Below are 21,775 nucleotides of genomic sequence, written 5' to 3'. Positions count from 1 at the left end.
TCATCCCAGAGGCGCACTGGGAGCGGGGACCGGGACTGTGCTGGTCAGCAGGCGGCGTCCGGGGGGCAGGCCGGCCCAGCTCCTGCCCAGCAACCTCTGCCGGGAACCGCCAGAGACCGGTCGGGGCCGGGGGCACCCAAGCAGCCGACCGACAGGTGGACGTCGGGCCGCGGGAGGATCCTCAGAAGCGACCGGCTACTGGCAGCGCTCAAGACCTGGGCGGTCGGGAGACGAGCGGCGACTGTTGGCCCCGCGTCGCCCGCCCGCAGTCTGGCCTAGGCCACCCTCAGCCCCACGTGGTCCCTGCCATGAGACCCTCCGCCTAGGTGACCCCTGCCGGGCCTCAGGACCCTCCCGTTCAAGGTGACCCCAACCCAGCCTCAGGACACTGTCGGCTTCAGGTGACTCTGACCCGACCTGTGACCCTCCTGGGGTGACCCCGACTAACTCTCCACCCTCCTGCCTGCGGTGACCCCCGAGGCCTCCCTGCCCCTCTGAATTGCACTCTGTGACCCCGGCCACATCCAGGGATGCTGGGCTTTCCTGCCTACCCCGTGGTCATTTTCTAGAAATTTCCTCACCCAACGTCCACCCCGGGAGACCCAAAGCGTAAAAGCACCCTCCCTCTGAGAGAAGAGGGCCCTGCGGCACACAAAGACAATGCCGAAGGGCCCATGGAAGATGGCCAGCGAAGGTATAGGTTCCGGCGATGACTTTATCAGCCGCCTGTAAGCGCTTGCGATTCTCCTCTAGGGGGTCTAGCCCTCGCCCAGGCTGCCGCGTCGCGCGCCCCCTGCCGGCCGTGCCGCAGGAACGCGGAGCACTGCGCAGGCGCGGGCAAAGGGTGGGCTGGGCGGGCCGGGAACCCGCAGGGGCGATCCACTGCGCACGCGCGAGCCGGCCGGCGCGCCCCCTGCAGGAGCCGGAGCAGCTTGGTCATCAGCCGGTCGTGGGTCGCAGGCGCCCCCTCCCCGCGGTGGCTGCCTAGCAGCTGTCAGCATCTGTCGCCGCCGCCGTCGCTGTGAGGCCAAAGCTGAGCCAGGGGCCGAGGGAGGGGACCCAGCGAGAGGACAGCGCGCCGCCCCGGCGCCAAGGGTCGGTGAGTGACACCCGGACCCGCAGATCGCACCTGCTGGCTCCCAGGGCTCGTAGCTCCGAGGCCGCTTCCTCGCCGGGGCCGTCCTCCCCACCGCAGGCTGTCTCCCTCCCCGGCCTGCCTGCCCGCCCCTCCCGCGGCCCTGCCCCGCCCCTGCCCTGCCCCTGCCCTGCCCCTGCCCTGTCCGCGCCCTCAGGCGCCGGCCCAGCAGGTGCACCTTCTCGCAGTGCCAGGCCGCCCTGCCTGACTCAGGCTTCCTCTCGGCACGAGCCTCTGGGCGTGTCCCTATCCGCTCAGGCAGCTCCCCAAAGCCGGCCCCTCTTGGAGAAACTTAACCTTCCAGGAGCTAGAATCACTGCAAAATCCTTTATGCCGGGCGGAGGAGGGTGGGCAATTACCGCGTTGAGACCCGCTGGCGTTCATCCGGCAGACACTTTGAACACTTGTCTGCCAGCGCCATGCAGCATCCCAGGCTGGGGAGGGCTGAGACAGGGCCGCCAAGGATGCTGCTGGCTCATCTCTCGTTGCAGGATTCCCAGGGTCGGTGGGAATGCTTCCCCATAACGGAGTCTGCCCTGCTCCCAAACCCTCATTCTGATGAGTCTCAAAATGGGGTCCAGTGTTAGTGGTGGGAGTTGTGTAGGGGACAGAAGGAAGGGGACCTCCTTGTTTAGGCAGAGGGACCTGCAACAGCCCTGGTGCCCACGATCAGGCTGTATTTGGTACGAATTTGTGTTTACGTAGATACTGGCTCTTTCCTGAAGTAGACTATAAGCTTCATGAGGGCAGGGAGTGTCCCAAACATGAGGGCTTAGTACAGGTGCCTCTTGCTAATTTGGTGCATGAATGAATGCCCCTTCCTCACTTCCTGGAACGTTGCCTAATTAAAGCCATTACCTTATGGGGTTATTTCTGTTTGTTTGCCCCTTTGCCTCCTGACCTGTGAGCTCCTTGAAGGCACAGGTTGGATCTTGTTGGGGCCTGCATTCCTAGAACGGAGCCAGTGCCTGGCACATGACAGGCACTCAAGGAATGCTTGTTGAGTGAGTGACTGAGACCCTGTACAAGATGCAAGTGAAGAAGTTATGCTCTTTTCTCCTGAGCAACTATATCATTTGATTCAGAACATTTTGATGCTGCCTTTTGTAAACTTGAAAAAATTAAGGACGTTTTCCTTTAGAAAGTTTACATCGTTGCAAATGTAAAAGAAAGGGAAAATAGATTAAAATGGTTGCTGTGGAAATTCCCTCCCCACCTTTTTAACTTCTTAGAGGGTTTTTTTTTCATTGAACATTTGCTTACTATAGTCAACAAACAGGATGACATCATTCCTTCTCTAAGGTGATCTACCACCATTCTGATGAAACAGCCTTTTTGAACGAGAGCAGGGAGCTCAAGTTGTTTTTTTAAAAAGTCACTAGCTTTTCACAGTGCATAGGCCAGGCAGTGTCATGGGAACCTGTTTTGACTTCGTCTCAGCTGGGAGGGCCCAGGTAAGACACCTTAGTTGACAGTTTCTTCTCAGCAGTGCTTCCTGAAGCAACAGTAGACTCCTCTGCTATTGAGACTGTTTAGGAGGAAGCATTCTAGAACTCTGGGGAAAATGATGGGCAAGGCTCTGTGCACGATTGGGCACCTCAGGATGGAGCTAAAGAGATGATTTAGTCACAAGTAACTGACATAAGACAAAATGAAATAAGTGTCTCTTGAGACATGCAGAAAAATTGCCACTAGTGGAAGACACTTGTGGACAGAGGTGGAGGGAAGGCTTTCACCAAGATAAGAAGGTCTCAACCGTGGCTGCCTGTTGGAATCACCAGGAAAGAGCCCCATGCCCAGACCACAGTCCAAAGTCTCCGGGGTGAGCCTAGGCATCAGTTTCTGTCTTAAAGCACAGTGGAAGATTCCACTGTGCAGCCAAGACCAAGAACCCCTGAACCAGCCAGGGTTGTCCGTGGCCACTTCACAGAGGGGCTAGGACTGGGCTGGGAAACAATAGGGATGATTTCTGCAAGTAGAGACGAGAATGGTGGGTGATACTCCAAGCACACAAAACCACAGAAAGCCTACACACCTCTGGGGAGGTGTAAGGCATGTCAGTCCCTGGCCTAGGAGACTCGGGCAGGGCCTGTGCCCTTGAGTGGCTGAGTTGTTTGCCACATTCAGAGAGATTTGGAGTCAGCAGGCAGGAAGGCACCATCACAGGAGCAAAGTAATGGGCTTGCTGCCTTGCTTGTTACAGAAGAGCCATGGTTACCTCTCTCTGGGGATTCTCAGTTGCCTCATTACCTCATTTCCTACACCTAGAGGGGCAGAAGGCTAGTGGGACGGGAAACGGGACCAAGGCTGCAGCAGGGGTTAGGAGAGCAGGCAGTGGCACAGATTTTGTGGAACTCTCTCCCGATGGCCTCCTTTGGGCCACACCTTTGGTTTAAAAATACACCCCACCACCTCCTGCCAGTGTAAACTCAGAGCCACCTGATCCTAAGGAGCCGGCCACCCCAACCCAGGACAGTACAGGTGGTGGCACTGAGTGTGAGGCCTGTAAACCAGGTCTCCATGTGGACCTACCAATGCAAATGACCACCACCTTGAACCTGGCCTGTTGGGGCTCTTGGACAATGACTGAGGCGTGTGGATTTGTTCCTGCCTTATCCAGACAAGGGCCATTTGTGTAACTAAGTTGTCCACAAGCTTTTTTTCTTGTGCTCTGCTGTAGGTAAAAGAATTTTAGTGTGTACCACCATATACTTTATTTATTTATTTATAACAGATCACTGTGTACTACTGTCCTGAATACTACAACATAGAAATATATTTAGATACAGTCTTTTGAATGGATGAGAGGTGAAGACAATTAAATGTTTTAATGTGTTAATAGTACAAGATGTATCATACAAACGTACACTGTTTTTAAAAGAAAGCCATGTGATCAGGTCAGCATCCCATGTATAAACTCTTGGTGAAATCTGAGTCCAGCATTTAAAGGTCTGGTCCTGAGTTCTGTTTGTTCCAGTTTCTGGTTCTTCAGGCACTCACAGGTAAACACACAGAACCTCAGGAAGGCAGGTAGACTATGCCATGCGTCCAGTACTTGGTTTTCAATCCTGCTCGCTGATCGTTCAAGGGCTCTGATGAATTTGGGCTGGTCAGTGTTCAGGGGCTATCAGGGAGGGAGGAAATTCTGGTTCCCAAAGCTCGTGGTGTGCAGGTGTGTCTGTGTGCCTGTGGGTGGCACCCTTGGCAGCGCAGTCACAAGCGTGGGGAAACGTCTCCAAGCATCTGTTTTTGTAAATATTCTGTTCTTGGCACAGATTATTTTGAAAAGCTGTAACTCTCAAGCATTGTCACTTTTCCTTTGAAGGGGCAGATTTAAGTGCATTGGTTTAAAATCAGTAACCTGGCTGACACACTACTGAATTCATTTGTTATTGGGAAAAAAAGAAAACGGTTTCCAGGTTTGAAACTTCTCATGAAAGAAAATGTGTATTTCCTCCTTAGGTTCTAAGTCACAGGATAAACAGGCATTCGTGGACATTCCCTACAATCACGCGAAAGGATTGTAAAACTTCAGCTATTAAGTCTTTTTTTCAATTGACCCAACCATGATATCATGAAGCGTAGAAACTCCAAAACACCCAAGACACTTCGAGTAAACTAGTAGGCAAGGGCCCACCATCACCTCCATGTCACGGAGCCCCTCCTCTGTCAGGATGCTGTAGCCACTGACACGCAGGCCTGCAAGAGTGCCATGGTGCATCCCCATACTAAATATTAATAAAGCCAATTTTTAAAACATTTTTTCTTTCTTTTTTTTTAATAGTGAAATTTTTTTTTGTTTTAATGGAGGTACTGGGGATTGAACCCAGGACCTTGTGCATGCTAGGCACATGCTCTACCACTGAGCTATACCCATTCCTCTCTACTTTTTTTAAAACATTTTTGTTTTTAAAGAAAACTACTTATAAGTAGAATTTCTCATCATTCCTTTACTCCAGTAGGTTGTCTTGCTTACCCACCTTGAAGATCAATAGTGGGGTTCACTGGTGGGGACCATGCTCTATAAATGTGTCTGCTATCTTCAGCCTTTTTTTTTTTTGACAGTGCTTATTTGGACATTCATCTGTAGAATCCACTGATTTAGATAGTCTCACAATTGAAAAGATTATGTACTGGACAAAAATTTAAGTAAAACAGAACACCCTTGAGCAGCATCGCTAAACATTTTGAATGCCCTCACATCCCTGCCAACCCACCCAACTCCCACTCCACCCATCTCTCTTCTTGGCACAGCATCCAAGGCCTTGGTCGGCTTCCCGATCTGGCTCAGTCCCTGCTGCTCACTCCCCAGCCACTCAAAGTTACTTGCTGTTCCACACACACTCTTTCACTTCTTCGTGATCTTATAATACCCTCCCCACGCTAGCTAACAAGAAACTTGGGACTGGTCTCCTGTGTCATCTCCTCCTGGGAGCCTTCCCAGAGCTCACTCTATCTTACGCGCGCGTGCACACACACACACACACACACACACACGAATTCTGGTCTTCTCCAGAATTCCCTGATGTTTTGTTGGGCTTCAGTTATAGCAATTACAGCACATGCAGGCATTAGCGGACTGTGAACTCCTTGGATTAAGAACACTGTGATTTTCATTTCCAAATCCTTAATACCTGGTATAAGTGCCCATCACACAGTAAGCACTTGGCAAATGTTTGTTGGATGGGTAAATGCTTTCTTGTCTTGTGTGTCCTAAAAGACCACAGATTCTACCAGCAAACGTTAAGTACCTTTCATGCCTTCTTCAGCCTGTGCACACGTAGACTTTTAATACCACTGACTGTTGTGGGCTCCCCATGTCATGAAGGAAATGCTTTCCTAGCTGAGACCCATCTCGGTCTTCGGGAAAAGTGCCGAGTGCTGGCCAGTGCCACCAACAAAGCCATCCCTATTCCACACCTCTGATAAGGAGGGCAGAGCCATGGTTGTCTGCTCCCTGTGTGACAGCAGGATGTCTGCCTGTGGCTTTACTGAGACTCCCTAGCTCCTGCCCATGCCTTCCTCCAGGCCTGTGCAGACTTAGGCGTCCATGGAAAGAGATGCCCTGAACCTGGAATGTGACAGAACACGTGACATAACAGCATGTGCCTTGCCTAGGGCCCTGTCCACCTCTGCTTGTTGATCTGGAGGTCCACTCAGCAGTGACCTCTCTAGAAGTGTTATCACCATTCTGTTCTGTACGTACAGAAATTTTTTAAAAGTCCTCTGCATGGGCACATAGAACCTGGAAGATGTATTCAAGCCCATAATGAGAAAAATCCCCAAATAAGGAAGCGGGGCAGAGATGGGGTGGGGATCGGGACCTCTCAACATGCAGTGAGCACTGCTGAGCATCAGCCTGCCCGGCACAGTGCTCCCGAACTGAAACGACCATCGTCAGAGGAATCCTGTGTGCCTTCTTTGAGAGGGTTCTCAGAAATCAGCAGCCCTCAGTATACACTCACTCTGGACCAGCTCAATTGCTTGCCTGAAAAAGTAAACATTGAGATACTCAATGACTTGTGTAACGTTTAATATTTTAACAGTAAGCAAACAAGCCTTTCAGTGGTAAAAACAGCTTTCCCTTCCCTTCCTGGCTCTGTCCTGGGAGGAGGGAAGTGAGTCTCTGTGGGAAGTCCTCAGACGCTCTTGTGGGGCCTTGCAAGTGGCTGGAGCCAGAGCAGTGGCCTTGGAGTGGACCATGCTGGGCCTGGTTCTGGACTGCAGCCCCTGCCACTTCTGGGGGACTCGGAGTGCCACGGTGTCAAGTAGGGTGGGGAGGGAACTTGAACTTCCTTTTCTCGTGTACATTGGCTTTTGTAACCAGAAAGCTTCCTAGATTTTGTAATTCGGGGATTCTCCTCCTTGACCTTCCTTTTTTGCTCAAACAGAGCAGATGTGGGTATGCCGTTCAGTGAGACTTCAGATGAAGCCTGGCAGGTGCAGAGCAACGGGCTGGATGCTTTGGGGAGACAGAAACCATGACATGTCTATTAAGGTGGTGGGGCTCAGGGGATATTTTTTCTTTTTGATTTCTAATGTTATGTACTGGAAGAAATATCTACAAGTTTGATAAAGATGTTTCCTGCTTTGGGACACACAAGGATGTAGGGGGGCCATGGTGAAAACACAGACTGAGAGGTTCGGATCCTGGCTCTGTGGCGTTCTTGCTGTGTGATCCTGGGCCAAGTGCTTCCTCCTGGTTTCTTAGTCTATGAAAGGGTGATGATACCAGAAGCCAGGGCTGGACTAGGGGGCTCTATAAGTATAAAAGTATATAAAATAGAAGCCTTTTATGGTTTATTGTACCAGGAGAGAAGAAAGAAGCATCCCAGCAGGCTCTGTTTTCCTAAATCCATATAGTTGTTTGGTATTGGACTTGGTTCTGTTTAAGTAACGTGCCTGTGATCTGTCTTGCACTTTGACTTTCTAACTTGGGGAGAGGTGTTTTATGAATATTGTTTAAACTATGCTCTAGCGCCCTCCATTTGCCCAAAGGTGCCGGAGAGTCATGCCAGCGAGCCCTGGGCCCCTCCTGATGTCCCCAGAGGCGTCAGTGCTCCGGAACCCCAAGGTCACCCCGCCGCACTCCAGAGGCCTGCTGGCCCCACCCCAGAGCCCTCTGTGCAGGGCCGCCTCCTCCCAGCCAGTCCTCTCATAGCCCCAGAGGAGGACCTCAGCCAGGAGCCTCTCTCAGGACTCAGGTCAGTTCCCAGATGCTGCCGTCTAGTGTTGTCCTCCTGGGAAGGTGGACGGTCTGTCTTTATGCCCTCCCAACCCACCGGGGCCTCGAGAGATGGGATTAAGCCTGGGGATGTGTCATTTCTTGGCCAGACTTTTCCAGAAAAGGAAGTTGGCAACTTCTCTGACAAGAAGGCTTCTTTGAATTGTGACCTTTTTCTATTCCCCTCTTGGTAGTGGGAGAAAGTTCATCTTGGCCAAACCAGACGCCCGTCAGCCCACTATGGGGATGATCGGCCCCGGCCAGAGACTGGTTTCCCTTCTCAGCCTACACCACTTCTTGAAAATTTTCATAAACCACAAGCCTTTGTGGGTAACATTTCACGACTGCTCTTTTATTAACTGTCTACGACTGATTTTAAGACAGATTTTCTATCCTGCTGATTTTAAAAGAATTTGGATAATTTATTAAGTTGTCACTTAATAGCACTTCATACTATTTTATCTTTAATCGCCTCACATTTTAACCATGTGGTTAATTAAAAGCCACATTTTAAATTAATTTGTAAATAATTTGTTGCAATTGTGTTTTCTACAAATATTTACTGACTACCCTTTAAAGCATAAATTTTGAGGAACTACTATTAGACAAATATGGACAGGCACTTGTTTTTTTAAAGCAAGAGTTTAATTTAAATATGAGCTTTACTGGGAATGAGTTTCAACCAACCGAAGCCAAAAGTAAAACTGGCTGTTTCAGGAGAAGAAAAAAAGCTCTTGCTTTGTGTGCATTGGGTCTCGAGCTGGGCTCTTCGGGCTGTGGCGTTAGAGCGCAGTAACTAACGAATGATTTACCAGCCGTCTGTCTGAGCCTTCCGCGCAGTCCTAACCTGCCTGGTAAATGGTGTTGGGTTAGTATCGGCCTGAATGTGGTGCTGATTCCGAACTCCTCCCCTGTGAGTCATGGCTACTTCTCCCCACTTGAAGGACTGTGAGTTGTAGAGGGCTCCTCTCCACTCCACCTGCATCTCCGGGGCCTTCACTCTTCTGCTGCCCTCACTGCCCACCTGCGATCCAAGCCTTGGCCTTCACACCCACAGATTCCAGAATGTGGTGCTTCTGTGTCGTGGGCGTCCCAGGGTCTTGCTGAGCTGACTCAAACCCTTTCCTTCTCTACAGGTTAGTGTCTGATGAACTCCGGGCTGGGTTCTCTGCTTCTCACACTTGAAATCTCATGAAATAAATTTCCCTAAATTGAGGGAGACCTTTATAAACCTCTGTTCTTATTTCTGCCATCACCGTGTTTGATAATCTCTAGCCGATTTTCCCAGCTCTGTGTGCCAGATTTAAATGTAACATTCATACATGACAGAGTAGATTTTCTCTGGAGGAAAATGACCAGTCTCATGTGGAAGCTCACAGACCACTGCTCACAGTTAAAGCAGGAAAAACTAGTCCTTAGGGTTCAAGGCAAGAGAATACACACCATCTTACCACTCATGTGTCCGCCTGCAGTGTCTGCTCCTGGGTCAAGACCACTGAGGGCCCTCATTCCAAACTCTCCCCCTGCTCCCCCACAGCACTCCCCAGGTCTCAGAAATCACCCTGCAGCCAGGACACTAAGCTGAGTTTCCTTTTGCTGTTCTGTGATGGTGGAGGGTAAAACCAGTCAGAAAGGGGAATCCCATCAGTCTGAATATTTTTCTAAGAAACAGCACATTCATACGAACTGTGGAGACCGTCTGAATAGCATTCATCAGCTGACGACCACTCCAGCGGTCACGTTGCTTATACAAGCCCTGCCATTGATTTTACCTGTTGAGAAGAAATGAAGTCAGCTTCCTAAGAGTGTACATTCTCTGAGCATACGGAGCAGAAGTGGCACCTCTCCCTCCCGCGTGCTGTTTTGAGTTGGGGTGGGACAAAAGGAAGGGAGGAGAAACACAGAGAATAGGCCTTGTGCTCAAAACTGACTCTTCCCCACTTTCCCCGCCTTCCCCAGACACTCAGGATTCACGTTTCACCAACACCCTAACTTTCTGTCTTTGGTCCACAAATCACGCCCCCTCCGGCAAGGATGGCAGCGCTTAGGCAGCTGGCACTCCTGCTCTGGAAGAACTACACTTTGCAGGTGGGTCTGACCCCAGCGGGGCGCCATGGAGTTGGGGGCTCAGGGCAGGAGAGGAACCTGGAGGAGGGGGAGTCCGCGGGAGGGGGCTCTGTGAGCCCCTCGCCTCTGCCTCACGCTCATCCGCATGTGGTCTCCATTTCTCTTCAGAAACGGAAGGTCCTGGTGACCGTCTTGGAACTCTTCCTGCCCTTACTGTTCTCTGGGATCCTGATTTGGCTTCGCCTGAAGATCCAGTCAGAGAACGTGCCCAATGCCACCGTCTACCCCGGCCAGTCCATCCGAGAACTGCCCCTGTTCTTCAGCTTCCCTCCTCCGGGAGACACCTGGGAGCTGGCCTATGTCCCATCCCAGAATGATGCTGTGAAGACCATCACGGAGACGGTGAGGAGGATGCTGGTGATCAACATGAGAGGTAGGTGATGTCACTGTGGGGCTCAGGGCCAGAGAGGCAGGGACCAGCCAAGTGGGGCGCCGTGGCCAGACACAGTCTCTCCTTTCATTGACCGCATTGCTGGGCGAATCCCTCGGCTCTGTGACATGTCTCATTATAAAACAAGGGTCAGGGTTGTGAGGACCATGTGGAGTAACATGCATGACAGTTTAGCAGCACCAGACTGTGACTCCTCAGAGTGGAAATGGCCGTCCACGTACCCCAGCAGAGCTCTTTAATTACCTGGGCAAGGTGTGTTGGGGTGCACAGTGCCAAGAACCTTTTCCCGGATGTGGTTTTGGGAGGACAGCCCTAACCAGAGTCAACAGGAAGCCTATTGAGGGACATTCCCAGTAAAAGTGCCAGTTGTCTTCGCTAGGTCTTTGCTTTCAGAATATAAAATATTATCCCTTTTTCTCTCCCTCTTGATTTTGGCACATAACCTCCTGTGGCCTGTTTAATTCAGGGGAGCAAACACTTAGGGGAAGACCCCTGGTCCCTCACTAAGTGATTGTAGGAAAACCCTTTGTGTGAAATGGGGTCTGGGTGACAGAGAAATCGCTGAAGTATCTGTTAGTGCCCACTTGAATTTTTTAAGCACGCTGTTATGGTTATGAGAGCGGGAGACTGACGCAGGCTGCAGAGCCCGGCAGGTGGTGGCTACCCGCATGGAGGGGGCCACTTACGGACTCAGCATTGGTGCCAGCCCTGCTCTAGCTCTCAACTTCTAGAAGCCCAGGGTTGGCCTTGATGGCGATGTTCTGCCAGTCTTCGCTGCAGCCCATCTCTGCCAAAATCAGAAACCTCCTCAAATCTTGGTAAAGATTTACAAAGCCCAAGAAACTCATGCGTTTTAGTCCCTGATCTGAAGGTCCAGCTCTTCCAAGCAGAGCAGACAATTGGACATCTCTCGGCCCCCATGCTCCCCACAGTGCACGGCTTTCCCTCGGAGAAGAACTTTGAGGACTACATAAAGTATGACAACCGCTCTTCCAACGTGCTGGCCGCCGTAGTGTTCGAGCACACCTTCAACCACAGCAGGGACCCCCTGCCACTGGCGGTGAGGACCCCAGCCCCACAAAGCTGAGCTTCCTCCCCCATGAACCAATCCACCTTCCAAAGGTACTCTGCCTGTCTAGAGCAAGTCCCCGACTTTCCCTGTGGAGCCAGAACCACCGTCTCAGCCCCACAGAGGGAGCCCTGGTGGCACTTGACCCATTGGGCTAGAGCATTTTGGAAACCTTGCCTGCCTGAGGAAGGTGGCCATAGACCGTCACCAGAGGCCCCTTTTTTGTCCCATCATTTTATAAAAGGCATTACTGGTTCCCTTGGACAGGGTCAAATAGGACAAGTAGGAAAGTAGCAGATACTTGGGACGTAAGCCCAATGTGGCATTAGAATTTCAGTTACATATTTAAACAAACAGAAAGCTCTCTGCTTGCCTCAGTGGCATTAAGACAGGGAAACTGTCGAGTCCCCCAGCATTATGATGGTGCCCCTGCCCTGGCGTTAGCAGTGACAAATCTCTCATGAAGTCCACGTTGGTAGATAACAGAAAAAGCTGGTGAAGAGCCCCGCAGGCCCCCTGTTCCCCGATGGGACCACTCGTCCCGACCTTCTGGAACCCAGGTATTAGGAGTCGGCTGGGGTTGGTGAGTTCATGGTAATGACAGTCCCCAGACTCCCTCTCCCTGAACACACATGTTTGCTTCTCTGTCTAGATTGCTCAGAGCGGTTGATTCTGTCTTTGTCTCTGTAGGTGAAATATCACTTACGGTTCAGTTACACACGAAGAAATTACATGTGGACCCAAACAGGCTCCTTTTTCCTGAAAGAGACAGAAGGATGGCACACGACTTCCCTTTTCCCACTTTTCCCAAACCCAGGACCAAGGGAGCCCACGTCTGCTGATGGTGGAGAACCTGGTGAGAAGCGCTTGTCGGGGCCGCCTTCCCTCCCCGGGGTGCTGGCTGGTGATCATCACCTGGGGGTACCCACCTTGTGTTTCCTTGAAGGAATACTTTTTAGGAATATTTGATCTTATTCTTTGTAGGAGAAGGAAGAAAACATGCAGTAAAAGTGGCTTCTGAAAGGCTAAAGTAATCTTTTGTCTCCCTATTTCCCAGGAGACATGTGCTCTTGAATGAAACATTTATATTTCAGGGTTTAAGGAGCTTCAATTTGCATTGGATATTTTGAGCTTGGTTTTACATTTCTCTTCTCTCTTTGCCCCTCTCTGTGCAGTTCTCTAGGCTTTGTAAGCACTGTGGTCCTTGTGTAACTGTCCATACTTTCACTGAGTCAGTGGAATATCTGTGGAAGTCAGATCTCGGCTTGTTGTACCGTCAGTGCGTGTGTCGGTCTGTCTCATGTCACTTGGTCAGGCAGCTGGCTTATTTATCTCCTCTGAAGCATGGTCCCACCTTGGAACTGAGTAACTGGGACTCAGGACTACATGCAGCTGCAGGTTCCAGGCAGCATCCAGGGTGTTGCAGAGACTACAGAATTCCTGGGTCTGTAAGAGACAGAACTTGTTATAGGCTTTGATAAGAAATCCCAAGAATTCCCTAAATAGAGCAGCAGGAGGGCAGGAGGCAGCCAGCATTTAGAGATGCATGTCCAGTGTCAGGACCCATCACCAGATGAATATTCCAGGGAAGGGTTTTTAAATCCAAGAGAGGAGCAAAGATGAGCAAGGCAAGGTGACATGTGCAAGGCCCCAGTTGAGGCCCTGGGCAGGTCACCATCAGGGGGTAAGGAGAAGCCGCATCAGCTATCACACGCACTGCCAGTGGCCAGCACCAGGAAACACTGTGACCCAGGGGCTAGGCGGTCCCTCTTGTTTATGGGGCAATTTCCTAAGCTTGGAAGCAGCAAAGAAAAATGTTCTCAAGGGAGAAGAGGGACCGATTTCACTACGTACAAACTTGAAATTTGCTAAAAAAGAGTAAGATGTAACACCCATTCTAAAAGCAAATAAGAGACTGGGGAAAGCATTTCGGCAAATGACAAAGGGTAAATATCTTCTGTTTTATAAAGGACTCCTTATTCCAAATCAGTTAGAAAAATATGGAGTCCCCAAGAGATGCGGAAATGACGTGAACCTGGCACGCAGCAGCCACTCAGTGAATTAGGCCAGTGTTCTCCCCACGCCCACCCACAAATGTCCACACCTCAGACCCCTGTTCCCCTGTTAAAAATTGAGCCCTGGGAATAGTCTGAAAGAAGGAGAAAACCCACGTGCACAAAGATGTTCACTGTAGCATTAGCCACGATCATAACAATTTCAGCAGTGGGACATGATTGATTTAGAGGGTGGCTTTGCCTCAGCAGTGAGCAGCCACAGAAGTGTGGTGAGACCCCGTGGCGGCATGGCAAAGCCTTGTGGAAGAACAATGTGTGGGCAAGGAGCAGGCAAGCTGTTTCGTGGGGGAGGTGGTGTGATGTGAAAAAGACACTGGCTTTGAATCCAAAGAGACCAGGGTCCCATCTCAGCTTTGTCCACTCCCCCTGTGTGGCCCAACTCCCTGGGCCTCAGTGGCCCTGTCTGTCTGATATCGTTCAATACTCTGCAGGGTCGTTGTGAAGATGAGCACGACAGTGGGTGATGTTGACTGAGCACCTGCTGTTATCACAACCCTAAAAAGACTTGCACTTAAAGGAGGTGATAGCAGTGCACAGATGGTCCCCTCGGGTTAGGAGTGTGGTTGGCATAAAATTGCTTTTCTTGTTTAGAGGCTGGAACCCTGGCAGCTACTAGTTCCGTGTTAGAAGACATTAGCTGTTTTACACGTCACTGAGGAATGAGGGTGCCCAGGCCACCCAGACCTGCACCCCACACCTCCACTCTGTCCCCTGGGCTCCAGCCTCAGGGACTCAGGCTGCCCTTTTCTCTCCTAAGGCTGCGCCCACTCCTTTTGTGGGCTCAGTCTCTCCCAAGCCTAGCTCTGGACTGGAATACCATGTCCTCCCAGGCCCTTTTCACTTGAGACATATTATCACAAACAACTTTGGGGAGTCAGAAAGGGCCAGCAGAGAGAAGCCACAAAGTATCACGAAGGTCAATAGCAGTGGCCTTTGGACTGTGGTTCCTGCCTCCCTTTGAGTTGGTAACTTGAGGATGGATGGAATTAAAGTTGCTAATCAGCTGGCCTCAAGGTGGCAAGACTGGTATTGATTATCCCAGTAGGCCCGATGGAATCACACAGGTCCTTCAAAGTGGACAAGGGAGGCAGAAGAGAGAGTCAGAGAAAGATGTGCTGATGGAGGCAGGGTCAGAGAGATGCTGTTCAGCTGGCTTGGGAAGTGGAGAGAGGGGCCCCTAGCCAAAGAGTGAGGGCAGCCCCTACAAACTAGAAAACTGCAGGAAACCTTGGGGCATCAGGCAATGTCGCTCCGTGGCCTCATTCACCAGGGAGACCCTCGCACAGCTCAGTGCCTACAGCGCTCTGAGCACCAGCATCCGCAAGGTGACCCCACGTGCCGGCGTGTCCTCTGCTCCTGCACCCAGGGTACATCCGAGAGGGCTTCCTGGCTGTGCAGCACGCCGTGGACAGAGCCATCATGCAGTACCACGCAAACGCCTCCACGCGCCAGCTGTTCGAGAAGCTCACCGTGATCGCCAAGAGGTTCCCCTACCCGCCTTTCATCTCAGATCCCTTCCTGGTCGCCATCCAGTACCAGCTTCCCCTGCTGCTCATGCTGAGCTTCACTTACACCTCGCTCACCATTATCCGGGCTGTCGTGCAGGAGAAGGAGAGGAAACTGAAGGTACCCCAGGGTGTATTGGGCTTTGAGACATCTTGTTGAGTCCAGGCACAGTGTGGCTGCAGGGTGGTTGTGTCCTGCATCCTGTCGTCAGGCGGGGTCGGCTCCCGGGTACCAGGGCCACAAGAACAGGTGGGCATGGGGCTGATGCCTGTCTCAGGCTTCTCTGTAGTCAAGCCTGATGTACCCACATTTTAAAACGCCGATAAAGCACTGTATTCCGTGTGCAGTATACTGAGGACTGAACATTGAGAAGACGGTGTTTTGGATGTACGGGGTTGCATAGAAAACATCGCTGAAACTAATTTCGCTTGTTCCTTTAAACTTTTCTGATGTGGCTACTGAAGTTCTGAGTTATACATGTGGCTCACGTTCTGTTTCTCTTGAACTGAGCCACTCCAGACAGTCTGTCAACACGAGACAATGTTTAACTGGAAGGCCGGTGGGAAGCTAACTAACTTTGCATACAGATCAAAGACGACTGAAGTTCTAGGCTGCTGGGCCCCGTGTCGTGGGGAATTGGGAAGCCCAAGAAGCGCCACTGAAGGAATCTCACTGACTTAATTGAATGCTCTGAATGAATAATGTCCCCTGTAACCTCACATCATCAACACTGCCAAAATCATCTAAAATTTATATGCAGTTTTTCCTTTGGCAATGTCTGTAATGCCAGAAAAAGACATTTATAGTATTCTCAGTGGTGCCAAATCTGTGGTTATTGGAGCTTTTAAATTGCTCCAGACGAGAGGCTGGGAGAGCTGATGAGGTGGATACTGTCTGCTTGGACACCTTAATAACTTTAATGAAACAATGCGACACTGAAGTGGTTAGCAGTGGACGAGGAAATGGTGCAGGAAGAAAGTTTGTGTATGCGCACGTCTATAGATACATAGATGAAACATTCCTTGACGGTTGAGCCTAAGTGAGGGGTGTACCAGTGGCCACTGTATTGATCTTCCCATTTTTCTGGCAGTTTGAAATTATGCAGAAGAAGTTGGAAAATCAGCCTAGCTAGGTGCCTGGCCTGTGAGAGACACTTAATCAGCCCTAGTCCCCTCCCCGAGACCAGCATAATCAGCTGGAACGTTCTGAGGTAGTGGATGGGCAGGGTCTGCTGTCCTCAATGGTCCCACTGGGCACTTGTGGCTGCCGGGACTGAGGAACTGAATTTTTAATTTTAATTAATTTCGGTTGAAATAGCCATGCGTAGCCAGTGGCCGCAGTATCGGATTGCGCAGGTTTAGACCTGTGTGGAAGGCTTGTCCCAGCATCACTGAGTTCCCATCCTTCCTGCAGGGGGTGCCCCTCACAAGAAAAGTCTAGACCCCTCCATTTCAGAGCACAGGAGGTGAGGCAGTGCCTCTGGCTTCTGAGGCCTTCTGCCATTAGTCCTTGAACTGCCCTGGGACCACGTGTCATAGGAAGGCTGTTACCTTTAGTGTGGTTTAACTCACAGGGTCTCTACCAGGCAGCGAGGGCTCCGCTCTCCTGACCTAGAACCCCAGCACCAGCGGTCACATCAGCCACACCGCACAGCTTCCTGGGGTCAGCGCAAGGGACCCAGAGAGGACTGGGAAGCACAGGGCGGGAGCTGAGGCTGCTGCTGAGGGATTCATGAGCGTAGTCCACAGGGAGGCCGGGCGGGCCCGGCAGGCCCAGGGCTGGAGTGTGGGACCATAGCACCCTCCCTGGCGGCCCAGAGGAGGAGACAGGCAAAGCCTTTGCTCCACGCTCCACTGGGGGGGCGAGGGAGCACCTAGATTGGGGGAAGGTGGGCTAATCCTGGCCCGCGGAGCAGGGAGGGCATCCCGGAGGTGGCACTTAAGCCTGGGAGAGGTAGGAAGAGGGTGAGATTCCTAACGCCCAAGGTCCACAGCTGATACAGAGTGGGCCACATCCTTGCCTCTGGCCAGCAATTCTTTACTGTCCCCACGCCTGGTCTAGGGCCCAGGTGTCCCACTGCCCTCCTACTGGCCCACATGCCACTCGGGCACACACACGGACACGCACATGTGCCGAGGCTCTAAGGAGAGTCGGGTTGAGGGAGGGTCCAGGGCGGGGCGGGGAGGCAGTGGAGCATGTGCCCCCTCCCCCAGGAGTACATGCGCATGATGGGGCTCAGCGGCTGGCTGCACTGGACCGCCTGGTTCCTCCTCTTCTTCCTCTTCCTCCTCATCGTTGTCTCCTTCATGACCCTGCTCTTCTGTGTCAAGGTATGTGTGACTTCAAAAGGGGCTATGATATGAAAAGCAAAGTGTTCAAGTTGGTGGGAGGGCCAGAGGCAGCTGTGGCACCCCAGGGAGACCCTTAAGACTCTGCATTTACAGATTTGGGGGGAGTCTGCCCTTTGGGTAGAAAGGGACAGTGGCTTTCTCACTCACTCAAGCGTAGCCCCTTCTCCCGTCTGTACCAGTCTCACTGATGGCTGGGAACGTTTAAGACTCTCCCTGGTTTTGCCTACACCTCCCCTGCCACCCTGCCCGTGCTGACCCCTGGGATGGGCCACGCACAGGTGAAGAAGGACGTGGCGGTGCTGGCGCACAGTGACCCCTCGCTGGTGCTGGTCTTCCTGGCATGCTTTGCCATCTCCTCCATCTCCTTCAGCTTCATGGTCAGCACCTTCTTCAGCAAAGGTGAGTTGTCCTGCCCTCTGGGAGCATGGACTGTGGGTGACCCATGTCTCAGAAGACCAGCAGTTTCTTTAGGGAGATGAGTAAGGTTAAGGGGTCAAAGTGCACCTGAGCAGAAATAACTCAGAGACTGAGGTTTTCTTGACTCTGTGCCTTCCTTTAGATTCAATTTTCTGGGTGTTGAGGTACATCCCTGAACAGCTCTCTCAGTGAAGCTCGCTAGGTGGTTCACTGTCATCAACTTTGTGTGTCCAAAGTTGTCTCTCTTTTGCCCTCACTCCTAAATACTGTTTTAGCTGCAGACAAAATTCTCCATGGATCAGTATTTTCCCTAGGCACTTGGATAATATTCCCTTATTGTCACTGGCTATCCATTGTTGTTGGGAAGACGTCTGCTGACAATGTAGGTGTGGATTTCGTTGACGAATATTTTCATCTGAGGATTCGCGTCTCTTTTCAGTTCTGCATTTCAGTTAGTCTTTCATCGCATTTTGCTCCCTATCATCCCCTCCTTTCTCTTCTATTAGACCAGCGTTGGAGCCTCTCAGTCTGTCCTTCATGTCTCTTAACTTTTTTTTTATTATGGTAATAAAATACATACAACATCAATTTACCACATTAACCATTTTAAGTATAAAATTCAGTGACATTAAGGACATTCACATTGTTGTGCAGCTGTCACCACCATCCATCCCAGGACTCTTTTCATTTTGCAAAGCTGAACCTCTGCCCTCATTAAACACTAACTCCCCATCCCCCTACCTCTGGAAACCACCATTACACTTTCTGTCTCTATGGGTGTGACTACTCTAGGGACCTCAGGTAAGTGGAATCATGCAGCATTTGTCTTTCTGTGACTGGCTTACTTCATTCAGCATACTGTCTTCAGGGTTCATCCATGCTGTAGCATGTGTCAGAATTTCCTTCCTGTGTAAGGCTGAATAATATTTCATCATATATATATATATATATATATATATATATATATATATATACACATCATATATATATATATATATATATACACACACACCATATTTTGCTTATTCATTCACAATGGACAGTGGGATGTTTCCACGTTTTGACTATTGGGAATAATGCCACTGTGCACATGAATGTACAAATATCTCTTTGAGGCCCTGCTTTCAGTTCATTTGAGTGTATACCTAGAAGTAGAATTGCTGGATCATATAGTAATTCTATTTTTAATTTTTTGAGGACTGCCATAATGTTCTTACAGCAGCTGAACATTTTATAGTCCCACCAACAATGCATAAGGATTCCAGTTTCTCCACATCCTCACCAATACTTACTATTTTTTGCTTTTTTGATAGTAGCCACCTTATTGGGTGTCAGGCATATCTCTCAGTCTATCCTTCATGTCTCTTAACTACCTTTTCACACCTTAAAAAATCTCTTTTTGCTGAGTTCTGTGTGGATTCTTTAGAGTTGTCTTCAAATTCCCTAATTCTCTCTTTGACTGTGTATGTCCTAGACTGTGTCTCATATTTGAGATTTTATTTCTGTGACTATATTTATTCTTCATCAACTGTCCAGTTGATTTTTGTACATATGCACTTATTCTTGTTTCTTTATTCATTTTTTAATGGAAGCATTTCTTCCTTTACTCCTAAAAGTCCTTGACATTCTTATTTTGAAGTCTTTCTCTTTCCTACTCAAACTCATTCCCCTGGAGAGCATTGAACAGGTGGATAATTCCCACATTTAGATCTCCAGCTTGGGCTTCTCTCCTCAAATCCAGACTCATGCCCAACAACTTCACTTAGATGCTTAATATGCATCTTAGTCCAAGCACGTCCTGAACTCCTGATTGTCTCCTCAAACAGCCGTTCCCCCATCTCTGTTAGTTGCTCACATGAAACCTTGGAACTGCTCCTAGTAAAAACCTTGGAATGTTCTCGACTCCTCTTCCTCTCAAATCCTGTCCCTTCTACCACAAGGTGCCCCTGGACTCCAGCCACTTCCCACCTCCCCCACCACCCTGCCCTGGCCTAAGACACTGTCATCTCCGGCCTGGTTCATGGTGGTGGCCTCATAACTGAGCTTCCTGCTCAGCCCAGGCCTCGCCCGCTGCTGCTTTCCACCCACTCACTCGGCCCTGCCCCACTCCCTTGCAGCTCTTGCCTCTGCCCAGGTCAGCGGTTCTCAAAATGCAGTCCACGGACTCCTGGGACCTGCAGAGTTCACAAGAACGAAACTGTTTTTATGCTAATTCCAGAATGTCATTTGCCTTTCCTACCACATTGACATGTGCACCGATGGTGCAAAAGGAAAGGTGGTAAAATTGTCAGCTCAGAGTACAGTCAAGACAGGCCCTGATTGTACAGGCAGCGGCGTATTCTCCACACCACACGCTTTAGGAAACAGACAGACAGACAAACAAACAAACAAAAAATGCCACATTCACTCAAAAATGTCCTTGATGGAGCAGTAAAGATTAATTTTGTCAACCTTTGATTCTTACATATGCTTTTCTAATATTCTGTGTGATCAAATGAGATGTATGTTGCATGCTGAAGTATAATGATTATCTTGAGCAACAGCATGTGTACAGGGGTTTGAGTTGTCAGTTCAACTAGCCATTCTTTTCACACACCACCATTTTTGCTGAAAAGAATGACTGTCCGACTGGAGTTATTCACACTGGTATTTGGCAGGCGTCTTCTCAAATATGAGCTGCCTTTTTAAGGAGAACAATTGACAGTATCTGATGTCAGTTGCAAAATTCGAGCTTTGAAGCAAAAAACTGAATTTTGCAAACTTCTCTCTACCATCATGAGCTTTTCAGCCTCCCAATACTTACTTAGTTTTTAATGAGATTAATGATAATATTACCCAGTGTGGTTTTTTTAATGTGGTATAATACAGTGTGTCAGCATTTGGAAGATCTGCGTAGTGTAACAAACAGTATTTTCCAAATGACCAATGCGTCATGTGACTAAATCACACAAGAGTAGTAAATAACCCAAGTGCAAGGTAGACCAATTGATTTTACTGTAACAGAGTATGACAAGTTCATGTTTAGTTCAGTTCCACGTGGCACCTCATCTTTAAGAAACTACCACTTGTCACATGGTAGTTGAATGGTGTCACGGCAAAGAATAACCAAAATACCTTAAAAAAAAAAAAGCTATTAAAATGCCTGTCCCTTTTCCAGCTGCCTATCTGTGTGAAGCTCACTTACTTCATTTGCTTCACCCAAACAATGTGATGCAACAGAGTGAATACAGGAGCAGGCATGTGAATCCAGTTGCAATCTGTTAAATCAGTACAGAGATTTGCAAGAACATTACACAAGGTCACTCTTTCCACTGAATTGTGAGAAATACAGCTTCTGTTCATAAAAATACTTCTGTTAATTTGTAATGGGGTTATTGTTGTTCTTAAATGTCTTTACATTTTCTTAGTATTAATCTCTAATGTAGTGGAATATTAACATATATAAAATGTTTATATCCCATGTAAGCAAAGTTCTTTAATGTCCTCAATAATTTTTTAGGGTATAAAGGAGTGTTAAGACCAAAGCATTTGAGGGCCACTGCATGGACTGAAGCCATGCTGTCTCCCTACACCTCCACGACCCTCTTTCAGGTCCTCGCCTCTTTTAGGTCTTTTCCACGTGTCACATTCTCATCAAAACCTTCCTCAGCCACCTGATTACAGTTGCAGTGCCCCGCCCAGGGAGCGTCTTGTCCCGGGTTGGTGGCTCGTTGCTCAGCACAGGGCTGTCCCCTCCCAGCACCCTCTACCTACTTTCTTGTCCACTGTCTTGTGTCCCCACTGGATCAGAAGCTCCCCTAGCAGAGGGGGTTTGTCTCTTCTCTTTGTGGCAGTCTCCCTGCTGCCCAGAACAGGGTCTGGCACAGAGCAGGTTCTCAGCGAGTGTAAACGACACAGCCAGGGTTGGGGGTCAGGGCTTGGTGTCAGTCATGTCAGGTGTGCAATGGCGAGGTAACCGGAGGTAGGTCTGCAGGAGAGGG

At 49.9% G+C, this 21,775-nt stretch overlaps 1 protein-coding gene and 1 non-coding gene across 4 annotated transcripts in view; one reads left to right on the top strand and one right to left on the bottom strand.

The window, feature by feature from the left end:
* The first annotated feature begins 898 nt into the window (after positions 1-898).
* The window catches only part of ABCA3 (ATP binding cassette subfamily A member 3), a 43,942-nt gene continuing 23,065 nt past the window's right edge, over positions 899-21,775 (top strand). For 2 of the 3 annotated variants that reach the window (XM_072942469.1, XM_072942467.1), the window contains exons 1-10: positions 899-1,099; positions 7,634-7,839; positions 8,804-8,995; positions 9,819-9,947; positions 10,095-10,359; positions 11,310-11,437; positions 12,137-12,302; positions 14,888-15,147; positions 17,241-17,357; positions 17,657-17,777. In XM_072942469.1, coding sequence (XP_072798570.1) covers positions 9,894-9,947; positions 10,095-10,359; positions 11,310-11,437; positions 12,137-12,302; positions 14,888-15,147; positions 17,241-17,357; positions 17,657-17,777 — 1,111 coding nt within the window. In that variant the 5' untranslated portion in view covers positions 899-1,099; positions 7,634-7,839; positions 8,804-8,995; positions 9,819-9,893. The remainder of the gene's footprint in view (positions 1,100-7,633; positions 7,840-8,803; positions 8,996-9,818; positions 9,948-10,094; positions 10,360-11,309; positions 11,438-12,136; positions 12,303-14,887; positions 15,148-17,240; positions 17,358-17,656; positions 17,778-21,775) is intronic. The other variant, XM_072942468.1, reaches the window with a different exon arrangement.
* On the bottom strand, positions 4,941-5,015 carry TRNAA-AGC (transfer RNA alanine (anticodon AGC)). The gene has a single exon. It is a non-coding gene; the product is annotated as a tRNA-Ala (tRNA).

Source organism: Vicugna pacos, chromosome 18 (genome assembly GCF_048564905.1).
Source record: "Vicugna pacos chromosome 18, VicPac4, whole genome shotgun sequence".
NCBI classification, from domain to species: Eukaryota; Metazoa; Chordata; class Mammalia; order Artiodactyla; family Camelidae; genus Vicugna; species Vicugna pacos.
This window is presented reverse-complemented; position numbering and strand designations above follow the sequence as displayed.